This window comes from Rhamphochromis sp. 'chilingali' (assembly GCF_963969265.1).
Source record: "Rhamphochromis sp. 'chilingali' genome assembly, chromosome: 11".
Lineage (NCBI taxonomy): Eukaryota > Metazoa > Chordata > Actinopteri > Cichliformes > Cichlidae > Rhamphochromis > Rhamphochromis sp. 'chilingali'.
Genome location: NC_137938.1, coordinates 20,214,938 through 20,226,198, shown reverse-complemented (window position 1 = coordinate 20,226,198; position 11,261 = coordinate 20,214,938). Strand labels below are relative to the sequence as shown.

Genomic DNA, 11,261 nt, shown 5'->3' with positions numbered 1-11,261 from the left:
TTCATAGATGCACTTAGTGCATATAAAGTATAAATATTTTATAAATATTTCTCCCCATCAGAAAATGACACAAAGCCTCAAGAACCAAATATTTCTTCTGTTTGATAATATTAATTATTTAAACTTTATGTCAAGAACTGGGTTCTAAGACAAGAAAGAAGATACAGATGTGTAGACTCTTCTATCAGTGTCTTTGTTAAAGATAAACTGACACTCCAAAACTCTCTACTGCCACCTTGTGGACTTTTAGGGAAAGAAAAAAAACCCACACACAGGGGAGGTCCAAACGTCATGTGTTTACATTTTTATTTATTTCGCCAGTTGCAAAATTCAAAATTTGCCAAAAGCAGCAAGTGAGATCACACTGTTTTTTAAAAAAAAAAAAAAAAAACCAATACAGAATAAATAACAAAGAAAGCAGTGCAAAGTGCAGAAAACCCTACATGTATCAGTCAAATTAAAAAAGTTAAATCCTTATATCAGTCTCTTACAATGCGTATCACAGGGAATGTTCTTCAAAAAGAAATTCAATACAAAAAAACCCCACAATATTTTACCATATTTATAATTACTAGTTTTTCAGTTATAACTTTTGAGCATTTGGAACGAGCAATTGGAAAGCCACAAGATGTTAGCAGTTTACACCAGGTGCATTTAAATAGCATACAGCTCCAGCAGATAGTCTTTGGGAACAATACCTATAACTCCATTCTTCTCTCCAACCCACCAGCCAAAGTTCTGATACTCCTGGAAGCACAAAGAGAAGCAGAAACAAGGAAGGAAAAAGAAGAGTGTGTTAGTGCTCCTTCATCCTAGCTGATAATATTCTGCTGAAATCAAAATTGATAAAAACAGAAGAACAAATGACGCCTTCTTTCTTTCGGCTGTTTTCCGTCCACTCTACAGTACTTATCTCCCATCAACACCTGTACACCTCCTTGCCTTCCGTTCTGCCTCTTTACCTGGTGTCAGTTTTGAGACTGCACGTTTCCCTCCACTCCACACAAAAAGCTCAGTGTGCATAAAGCACATCGCACATAAATCTGTCAAAGCGTGACAAGTAATAGCTCCAAATGGCTGTCAGCATGCTGAGATGTGAGGAGGACACTGCGAGGAGAGATCTGAGACAAGACGACAATAACTCACTCTCTCCCCTTCTTTCTCTCTCACCCCCCCCCCCCCCCCCCCTTTCTCTTTGACCTTACATCAAAGTCTTCCCTGCGCATGAATCAAGACCGGAGATCACGTTCTGACAAGGCTGAAGGAAGACGAACCTGGACAACGTTTCACATCCAAGCCAGAACTCGGGGACAGTGAAGGGCCACATCTGTGTCCACTTATTCCCAAGACAGAGCAATGGATGTAAGCGATTATATGGTAGTATTAGACAGAGGGGGATTATGCTCACTATAGTGAGGGCTGACACTGACAGGTCTCTGGTGACGGGCCATTTATCACATCAGATAAAGACAGGCTTGACACACCGTTTCAGTATCTGTATCAGCCAAATCGATATAATGCTGTAGAAAGCTATTCGAAACATCTGAATTATTAACACTAAATTTAAATAATAATAAAAATAATAATAATAATAATAATAATAATAATAATGTTTACATAGCCACCACAGACAAACAGAAAATGTTAAATCCACTTTCCTAAAATGTCATTTCATCACAAGCCCCTGGAGGCTAATATAGCAGCTTGACATGAGGTGTGTGTAAAGGAGTGTGCGTCCACATTAAGACTTCCTGCCACCAGCCTTTGAAAACAGCAACACCTCATTGTGTCGTTGGCCGGCTGACAAATAAGTCATGCTTTAGTAAGTGCTGGACGCAACATGAGAACAAATATGTAGAGCTGTGGATGACTAATGACACCACACACTGCAACAACACACATCAACACAAATACCCTCGGCTAGTCAAAACAACAGTCCTGTAATTTGATTACTTTCACCAAATGAAAGAGTCCCGGTGCATTAGTTAAAACACAAAGTGTAAAACAGTGATAGGATAAAACGCTGTGCAGGCGTTGTGGCATTTTAAGCAGAGAGACCTTGCATCTCTCAGTCAGTTTGTTACTAATGGGAGGCTGGGTGTGTGTTGGGGGCGACGAGGTGTGCAGCATATCCGGTCAACACAATCGCCCTTAGTCGGGCCTTATAATCAGCTCCCAGGTCCTCCTGACTGGGGGGTCTCCCAGCTGTAACACTACAGCTATTTCTGGTCTGCAGAATGGGGGAGGGACACATTGGAGGAAGGAGAACAGTGGAAGAGGGAATGGTGGAGGGGGGGGGGGGGGGGGGGGGGAGGGGGGAGTCGGCTGTCCATTTAGCTGCAGCTGGCTGCTGCAGTCCAGACAGGTTTTATGGTCATTGCCCTCGCAGCAGGCCACAACCCCCAACACCAAGGTTTTAGCTAATGGCACTCCCAGTCTAAGTGAAAGGGCAACTTGATTCTTGGGCCTTTTCTACACACCAAGGAGAAGTCATAAACAGGCATTTTGTCAATGAGGATTGGACAGTCTGTCTGCTTTGTGCATTTGTGTCCCTCCATTAGTGTTGAAGGAACAATCTATTGATTTGGTGAAAAGAAAACCAACAGTCCTGATAATTCATTATTTAGTTTTATTGTAGTGTATTTAAAAGAGAGCGAGAGAGAGAGAGCAATTTTCTGGTCCTAGTCTCCTAAACGTGATAATAAGGTGAATTTGTCTTGAATTTTACATTGACATCATGTTCAATATAAAATTGAGAAGGGCTTTAAAAATTATTTACACATTTCAAAGGTGAAAAATAAATTTCTAGTGCTTCTTGCTATACATGGAGTTAATAATATGACTATGTAGCATATTACAATTGCATTTATTTATTTGTGCATCTCTGTTTAATGTACAGCACATGCCTCTCAAAGTTTCCCCAAGTCTTCTTTGCCTTAAAGAGCCAGTAGATGGCAGACTTGAATTTGAAAAGCAACCTGGCCCGTTGACAACAGAATGTCTCAATTGACTCCATGCTCCATAGAAACCAAACCAGACAGGAAATATTGCCCGTCTGGATGGAGTACATTTCACACATTATTTATATATATTTTAAAGACAAACCACACATCTCGACGAGTATAAAATTCCACTGCTCATTTTCTGTCCAGCGTCCAAAACAAATCTTGTTAAATGTATCACAACAAAATCCAATTCAGCGTTCATACGAACCGGTTAAGTACAAAGGGGCTCCTGTTTAGTTACATAATAAAGGTAAAGAACTGCCTCTCAGTTCTCCGGCTCATGACTAGCTGACAAGCCTCGGAAATTGTGCGTCCATTACACGTCCTCACCTGCTCTGAATAGAGTGGCTGACCAGCCTGGTTTTCCTGAAAACACACATTCCTATTTGGCGAGGTGAGAGAAATTTCTGAGAGGTGCGTGTGGGCTGAAGGCTGCTCACTGCCTGGCATGGCAGTAGCGACAGCGTGCTGAAACAGTCCAGATGGAAGTGATGGAATTACGCCGTGTGCCAGCTAAGCTCGGCCTCCGCCAACAGCACTAAAACAGTTTCCGTTGTGACACAACTAATCCCCATTAGAGCGCCAGAGAAGGAACCAAGCCCAGTCTGCCTCTTACCATCAGCCTTCCACCTCTAGGCGGTGGGCCAGGTGCTGCCAGTAAAGGATCTGAATAGTCAGTTCCTCTAAGAGCTTAGAAATAACTCACTTTAGGTGGTCTGAAACCAGCCACTCGGTCTACAAACCTCTCAAACTTTTGCAGTGTGGTTGGATTTAAGGTAATACCAACTTTATCGTGCATCAAGACAAGAATCGCCACAGTTTAGCTCTGACATCTAGGGTTTAGCCTCACCATACCTTACTCAGGATGTAGATGGCATCTCCACGTTTGAAGGACAGCTCGTCTGGGTGGTCCCCTGAACAGTCCCACAAGCCTTGGTAGTAGTTCTGATAGTCTGTGCTCTTATCAACTGAAAAAGAAAAAAGAAAAAGCAAGGTGATGACAGATCGGCGCTTTATTTTCTAGCCAGAGTAATCCTTCTAGATGTACAGATTTCACACAGCAATTACTTGTTAGTTTGAACCGAACCTACAGGGGGCAGCCAAGAGCCTACAGCAGAATTTGGTTGGATCAAAAACCAAATCAAGAAGGTCAGCAGTGTCCCAGTTACCTAATAAATTCTCATTAAAAAAAAATAATAATAATTTTGGGGTGTATTGTTTGTGCATTATTTTTTAATCACGAAGTAATGCACAAAGAGAAATGTAAAAGCTGGGCACTGCTTTCAGAATTAAAAAGAAAATAGTGGTGTTTAGTAGTAAAATGTACAATGACAACTAACTACTATGTAGTGCAGTGCATTAGTATGCTGGATTCAACTGGTTTGTAGTTTGAAACCAAGACACAGCTAGTGTTTTAGCAGCTGGGGTTTCCACTTCTGAGCAAGTCTGTTTTTAAAGTCTATAAAGCTGGCCATTCTGAGTCGTGTGGTGAGACTTGGTGGTTAGCAACTGGAAGTTTGCTCAAATGTGCAGAGCAGACAGAGGCAGATCGTTTTTGGAGGAAAGGTATCAGCTATTTACAGAACTATAACATGCTAGTTATTGTAAAAGGAACTTGGCCAACTAGGCTGAAGTTATTTCCAGTATTGTGCTAACTTTCAGTTGCACTCCTTCACGAGAACTTCCTCTGCGTATGTCACTTCTTCATAGCTGTTAGGTTTCATTTGCTGTGTGTATGTGTCACAAAAAGGCAGATCACATTTAAAGTTTCTTCTGTCTATTTAGAAACTTCCTACATTCTAATTCACTAAATATACCACATTGGATTGAGATAAGCACAAATGTCAGTGCTTTGTGTACCTGCAGCAGGAGGAGGAACAGGTTTGCTTGCCGGCTCAATTTTTGGAGGACGAGGCTTTGCTACAGCCGGAACTTCTTCTTCTGGAGAAACAAAACGATATAAAAAATAAAATCAGATCAAATCAAACAAGATCCACGCACTTTGTTCCCATTCTCTAACATGATAGAGGCTATCATTGTCATGTAACACATGGTCAGACCTGGAAGCTCTTCGTAGATGTCTTCATCGATTGGCTGAGCTATAGTCCCTACGTCATCGTACATTTCCTGTTCCTCGTCGTCTTCTGGGATGATGCCCGACATGTCTACAAACAGGAGAGCAAAATTAGTTTTATTGCATAAATGCAGATTTTCTTTCCCCAGTAGGTGCTACTAACTTTAAAGAGCATAATAAATGTTTTTTTTTTTTTTTATGAATGGCAAAGTTCAAACCTTTCAAAACAAAGTCTATCTGTTTCACCCACTCTTCCGCCTCCTTCGGTGATGACGCACAAAACTGTCATGAAAGGGGGAAGAGAAATGAATGTGAATGTGCAATAAGCTCTACATATATTAATTAACATAAGCAAATAATATTGCATTTATGCATAGTAAAATGTTCCACATGGAAGAGTCTGAATGTTAGAAACACTCTGGGTTGAGCTACTGCAAAGGCAGTAGTGTCAAATGGAAAAGCATTAAAATAAAGATTTACTGAAGTGCATGGATAGACACACTGTGCCAAGTTTTAAACATGTCACGTCTCAAGTTTGTATTTGGTTTTGGTTATTTCAGTTTAACAGCATTTTAAAAAAGGCAACGACTGAAAGAAACTCGAGCAGCCATCGAGAGATGAGCGTACCTGATAGACGCGCTTGTCTGGGGCCAAAATTTCAAAGCAGCAGTCTTTCTTCGAGTCCTTGCGCAAGGTGTTGTTCATTTTGACACCGTACCCATCGATACTGAACTCACCCTTCTGCTGCTTGTCTGGTTTAGAAAATTAAAGCATCATCATTATTGGTGCAGATGCAATAAATGCATCAATACTGTTAAAAAGGGGGGGGGGGGGATTATTCACCCACTTAAAAATGAAGAAAGTACCTTTCTCACTGCCGTAATAGTAGAAGGTGTGATGGCTCAGAGCACACCATCTCTTCTGCCACTCAGTACCAAAAAAGCTGTGATCTGTGAAGGGAGAGAACCACATGCACAGAGAATTTTCCAGTGTGTTTTGATGGCTGTAAGCGTTGTGATTTTTATATATAGAAGGGACAGAAATACCTGAACTGTAAAGAAAATGTGTATTAGATTACAGTCTTTATTTAGGGTATTGTGTGCAACACAGTAGAGTCAACTAACTTTTTGCAGATTTTTGGTGTTTTGCATTATGTAAGATTCTTTGTAAAGGTTAAAAAACAAAAAAGGCTTCTTTTTGTTCGCATCTGATAAAAAGCCAATTTAAAAAACACTGGCCCAAGGATATTTGAGAGCTTGCATATTTCAGTAACCAGGCAGCCTCCTTTTCCTTTACAGTTTTTCCCCCTTGGGAAAGCTGCCTTGTACATATCTTATAATCTGAGCACCAACCCTTTCTGCGCTTCTCAAGATATCCTGCTTTAAAGACAGATGGCAGGTCCTGGGCCGCCACAGGTGGGGACTGCTGGGAACCTGGAAAAAGAATTAAGGAAATCCAAATATGTGACCCATCATCATTGCTGCTGAAACCTTAATAACTGACTGTTGTTTTTTGTGGCGGGGGTCTTAAAGTTAAACATGACCAGAAGGTTTATGAGCTACTTTGCTATCATGCATTTGTTTAACCGATATTAAATTGAATAGCAAAGCCACTCTGAGTAATATTTTACTCTCACTGGAGAAGGTTTCCCTTGCCCTGTCTAACTTCAAATATTCAAATGCCGTGTCAAAGTTGCATTGTGTGAAAGAGCAGCCATAAAACTGGCAGCTGCTTATAGGCCATAAAACCCAGTCCCCCAATCACCATTTCATAAGGATTTCCCTGATACTCTGTGGTGGGAAAAAAGGGGGGGGCAAAAACAAAACTGCAAATGCAAAAATCTGTCACAGTTTGGATAATGGAATAAACAGGATTAAAGCTAGTGTTTATCGGGGAATGTTTTTGTGTCATAACCTGCAGCCACAGCAGTAATTTTAAGCCCCTAGACTGTGGCTGAGAGAGCAATAAAGTGTGCTTTAGCCATCAAAGGGGAGGGGTGAGGGAGGTGGTAGGAGTAGCAGTTGTGCACCCAAATTGCTTCCCAAGTATGTTGCCAAGTTACAGTTGGAATGTCTCACTCATTGTGCCACTCAAAGTCGCTTTCTCCAAGGAGCCAGAGCAAAGATCTGTATACTTTCCTGCCAACACTGAGCTTTCGGTGCTCTAATCCGCAGCTTGCGAGCAGTTAGCGAGTCAACTCTGTTTGTCTGCTAAGTGTTTGTGGCTCACCTTCGAAACCATCATCATCCTTGTCCGTGCGCTCTGACTGCAGCGACCCCCCGTCGTTGTTGCTGTCAACTTCCTCCTCGTCATCAGAGTCATTTCCACCTACTGCAGTAAACACAGAGGGCTGTGAAGTAACTGCACACAGTGTAACACAGAAGTTGCCATTGTGTGGTGTTAGAGGTGTTATGTGGCCAGTTTATTATGAAATGCGACTCTTTTTGCCCTTGCTTTTTCAAATTTGTGGGATAAGTTTGTAATCGACTTGTGAGCCTTCGCATTAATGTCATGACATCTTGTGGTCAGTCATGACCCCCATTGGGTACCAGTTTTAAAAACACACCTACAGGATTATTCAGCAGACAGGCAACTTACCTTTGTCCTTAAACTCTTGTGGAAAACTGTTTGGGAGAAAAAGACAGCAAATAAAGTTAATCACAACAACTTATGCACCTGCAAAGCAAATCAAAACTGGAGTATTTTGATGTATGCTGGTTCCAGTCATGAGTCATACCCTTGCTTGACCTCCTTTATCCTCTTGATGAAGGCTTCCCTCTTCTCTTTCGCCTTCTTGCTTAGATTTTCTGCCTTCAACCCATCAATGAGGTAGTTTTCGAGATCTGAACAGCACAAGAGGTAAAACATTAACATGTTCTGATGGCTGATAGCAGTCAAGTGGCCACACCACTGATGGACATCCACAACATAAACAAAGGAGCAGTTTGCAGCTTTGACGTCCAGCTCATGCCTCAGGTTTGAGACATGAAGCGAGTTGTTTTTTGGGGTTTTTTTTAATGAAATGCAAGCACAACCGTCGATTTGAATGAATATAGCAGAAAAAAGGGGGGAAACTATGCTTCCTCTTTTTAAAAAGCAGTTTGTTATATACGAGACTTAAAGTAAAACAAGTCTTTATAAAATGCGGAAATAAACTCTCCTCTACTCCAAAGGCAACTATGAATCAACAGTTTTACCTGAAATGAGCGTCGTTAACTCCTCGGGGATCGCACGCATTCTTACCGCAGTTTCCAGCCTGAAGCGATTGAGCGTCCAGCCTGAGGAAGGGAAACTCTAGCCTGCGCGACACGGAAGCAGCAGCTCGGGCTCGAAGATATACGGAAGTTAATCTGCTAATTATTTATCAGTGACCACACAGTTCCGCTGCAGGACAAACACTCAGAGCCGCCTGCTCGGTGTTCGGCGTTCACAGACGTTGACGTTTATTGGCCTTTATTTATTTTTTGACTGCCACCGTAGACAGGAAATTGATGCTTTAATGGAGCAACGGGTCTTTACGGAATAATAAAGTCCGAGCATAACGCCGCGATCATACTGTTGATTGATTCCAGATCATATTTTTTGGCACTTAAGTCTGCTCTCTACGGCTGACTCGCTGAACACATTAGGGGCGTCTTTTGTTTTACAGCGATGCAAGCTTTGAGTCTATGAATATGTCAGGGCTGTAATCCAAAACAGGGATCATTAATAGATTAAAAAGTCAATCATATAATGCTGAATGCTTCTGTGCCAGCTTCCTCAGATGTTTCACGGGAGTCTGTGCTACTTCTGCTGCACTGCTTTGTACTCTGACTATATATTTGACATTTTAAAAAGGAAGAAGAAACAACAAATGCAGGTTATTTTAAAAGAAAACGATAGAACCAGGAAAGAATGACTTCTTACATCAAGTTAAGTCAGCGCCTCTGGTGCATTTACGGAAAATGGCCTTTTCTTTTTGTTTTGTCACATTGTTTATAAAGATGTCAGTCATTTATTCGTCTTTTTTGACAGGCGGTATCACCCAATCTGGGTTAAAAGACTGAGCCTTTGAACTGTATACTCTGTTGTTTTGGAGGAAGGAGACAGAAGTGTCGAGGCGTTTGTGGCACAGCTTTAGTCTCAGGTGTTGGCTTGGCTGCAGGTAGCTGTGCTGCCACAGCCAGTCAGACTCTGCAAACAGATAATATGATCATTAAACAAGGATTTTTATTCAGAATCACGATTGAATTTCTCAGTATTAGAGTTGTTACAAATCATAACGCAAAATTAAACCTTTTCCACGTTTTCTGACGTCACTTCCTGTTTCTCTTCATCCGAGCAGCCAGCACGTTGTTTATGAGCCTCTAATGCTCTGCGGCCATTCAAAACCTGACCCCCTCCTGACCTGCCGGTAGTTCCTCCCAGCTTTAGAGGAGAGCCGCTTTGACCTCTGACCTCTGTGTGCCTCTGTGTGCCAGCGCATGTGTGCGAGCAAGGGGAGGGCTCTTACAGGCAAAGCCATGTATCTAGTTTCCATAAAGCTCTATCTTACTTGCCTGTAGTCTCAAAAACAGCCCAACGCCTTTGGTTCCTTCCCCTTTTATCACACTCATTACAGGGGTCGCAATCCACCGAGTGCACACTGCACTCTAGCTGTTTAACATGCAAAACACGGATTAATTCATAGTTTAGTTTATCGTTTTTGTATAATAAGATACTTTATTTGGTGAGTGTAAAATTAAAGGTGGGAGATGATCATGTGGACCATTGTTGTGCTTTTAGAAAAGGAGGTGTTGCTTGGTTAACACTGGATCTACAGTTATGAGTCCACGTCCGACTGCTTCTGGGCCTACTGGGTTTAATATTAGGCTTTCACGATTTTGTCCTTGTTCTCAAAACATGCAGAATCAGCATCACTTTGAACCATTTTCAGGAGGACGAGCAGTTCACCGCCTCACCTCACATTCGTTTTTATTAATGCTATGAGGCGCTTAGCGTGCGGTCGAAAACGCAGTGTGTGTGTGTGTGTGTGTGTGTGTGTGTGTGTGTGTGTGTGTGTGTGTGTGTGTGTGTGTGTGTGTGTGTGTGTGTGTGTGTGTGTGTGTGTGCAAGTACACTGAGCATATAAATGAATATCTGCCGCCTGGGGACTGTTTTCAGAATTATTAATCACTGTGGTGGTTAATTTTATATAGCACCGAAGAATGACTTTGGTTTTTCACCAAACATTTTTTTTAATTCTAAACAGTAAATAATGTATATGAAAAATGGGAGTTGGATGGAGGGGGGGCCCTTGTGGAAAAAGCGTCTTTAAGTCGAGCAGAGGATCAACTGGTCGGTGTGAGAAATTCCTTTAGCATTAAACGGGGTCGAACTGCCTTTGATCCAGACCAACATAAATTTACCTCAATTTCATGATGATGTACTAAAAAAATAATAATAAACGGTTCATATACATAAATACCTTCAGCCGTTTGACTGATATGTGACCATTGTTCGCAGTCGAATCCGTTTTATAGTTACATCATCCAATTAATTTATAGGCTCAGTTACATAAATTTATATATCAATTTGGAAAAAATGCCTTACGTCTGCTGCTTTGAATGAGTCCTACTTAATTTTACATCATAAAAAGTTTTGAAAACCACAATGGGGCAAGGCGCACGTCTTAATTCAAAGAGATTGTATTACATTGCGGCTCGGGCTATAAACAAGCACCCTCAGTCCTGTGAGTTTTATAGGCAATAAAACGTAATTAGAAAGCCAGGAAAAGTCATAGCTTTTGGCCTGGGACTCCTAGCAGGCAATTCACACAGCAAATTTTCTTTTTCTGCGTTTAAGTATGGAGAGGCAATGAATCTCTCGCAGTGCTCCTTTTTGTGTGTGTCTTTTTGTGGACTATATGCTACCAGACCCACGGCCACGCTGGAGAAATTCTCTCAGCACAATCTATGAACATAAAAATGTAATACAGCAACAAAAATTACACATTTATACAGCTTCTATTTTAATTTTAGTTTATATGTGTTCAGTGCATTCACAGGCTAATTAATTTAATGGTAAAATAATCCTTTTATATTAACAGCTTATATTGTTTTTTCTCATTTTTGAGAATTCATTTCATTTTATGGCTGATGCTCTTAATAATTTTCATTTATTGAGGTAAAATCAATAAGCTCTCTAGAGTTGCTTATTGTGGG

The 11,261-nt window shown here is 41.2% G+C and overlaps 1 protein-coding gene across 2 annotated transcripts; it reads right to left on the bottom strand.

The window, feature by feature from the left end:
• Positions 1-296: 296 nt before the first annotated feature.
• skap2 (src kinase associated phosphoprotein 2) lies at positions 297-9,953 on the bottom strand. Of its 2 annotated transcripts, none has more exons than XM_080897256.1 (12): positions 8,277-9,953; positions 7,817-7,922; positions 7,678-7,703; positions 7,309-7,410; positions 6,432-6,512; positions 5,946-6,029; positions 5,707-5,831; positions 5,298-5,361; positions 5,066-5,170; positions 4,866-4,946; positions 3,866-3,973; positions 297-747 (listed from the first exon to the last, which is right to left on the bottom strand). In XM_080897256.1, the coding sequence occupies exons 1-12, from the start codon at positions 8,314-8,316 to the stop codon at positions 632-634; spliced, it is 1,038 nt and encodes a 345-aa protein (XP_080753382.1). In that variant the 5' UTR covers positions 8,317-9,953; the 3' UTR covers positions 297-631. The 2 variants fall into 2 exon arrangements, with proteins under 2 accessions (XP_080753382.1, XP_080753383.1); XM_080897257.1 differs by having other exon boundaries at positions 3,861-3,973; positions 8,277-8,619.
• Positions 9,954-11,261: the final 1,308 nt, after the last annotated feature.

Bases quoted from the DNA above. Each gene is read 5' to 3' on its own strand.
- skap2 (XM_080897256.1), bottom strand. From the start codon at position 8,316: ATGCGTGCGATCCCCGAGGAGTTAACGACGCTCATTTCAG. The intron at 7,704-7,816 runs GTATGACTCATG...TCTCCCAAACAG, and splicing joins ATAAAGGAGGTCAAGCAAGG to TTTTCCACAAGAGTTTAAGG. The intron at 748-3,865 runs GTAAGGTATGGT...TTGTGCTTCCAG, and splicing joins AGATGCCATCTACATCCTGA to GAGTATCAGAACTTTGGCTG.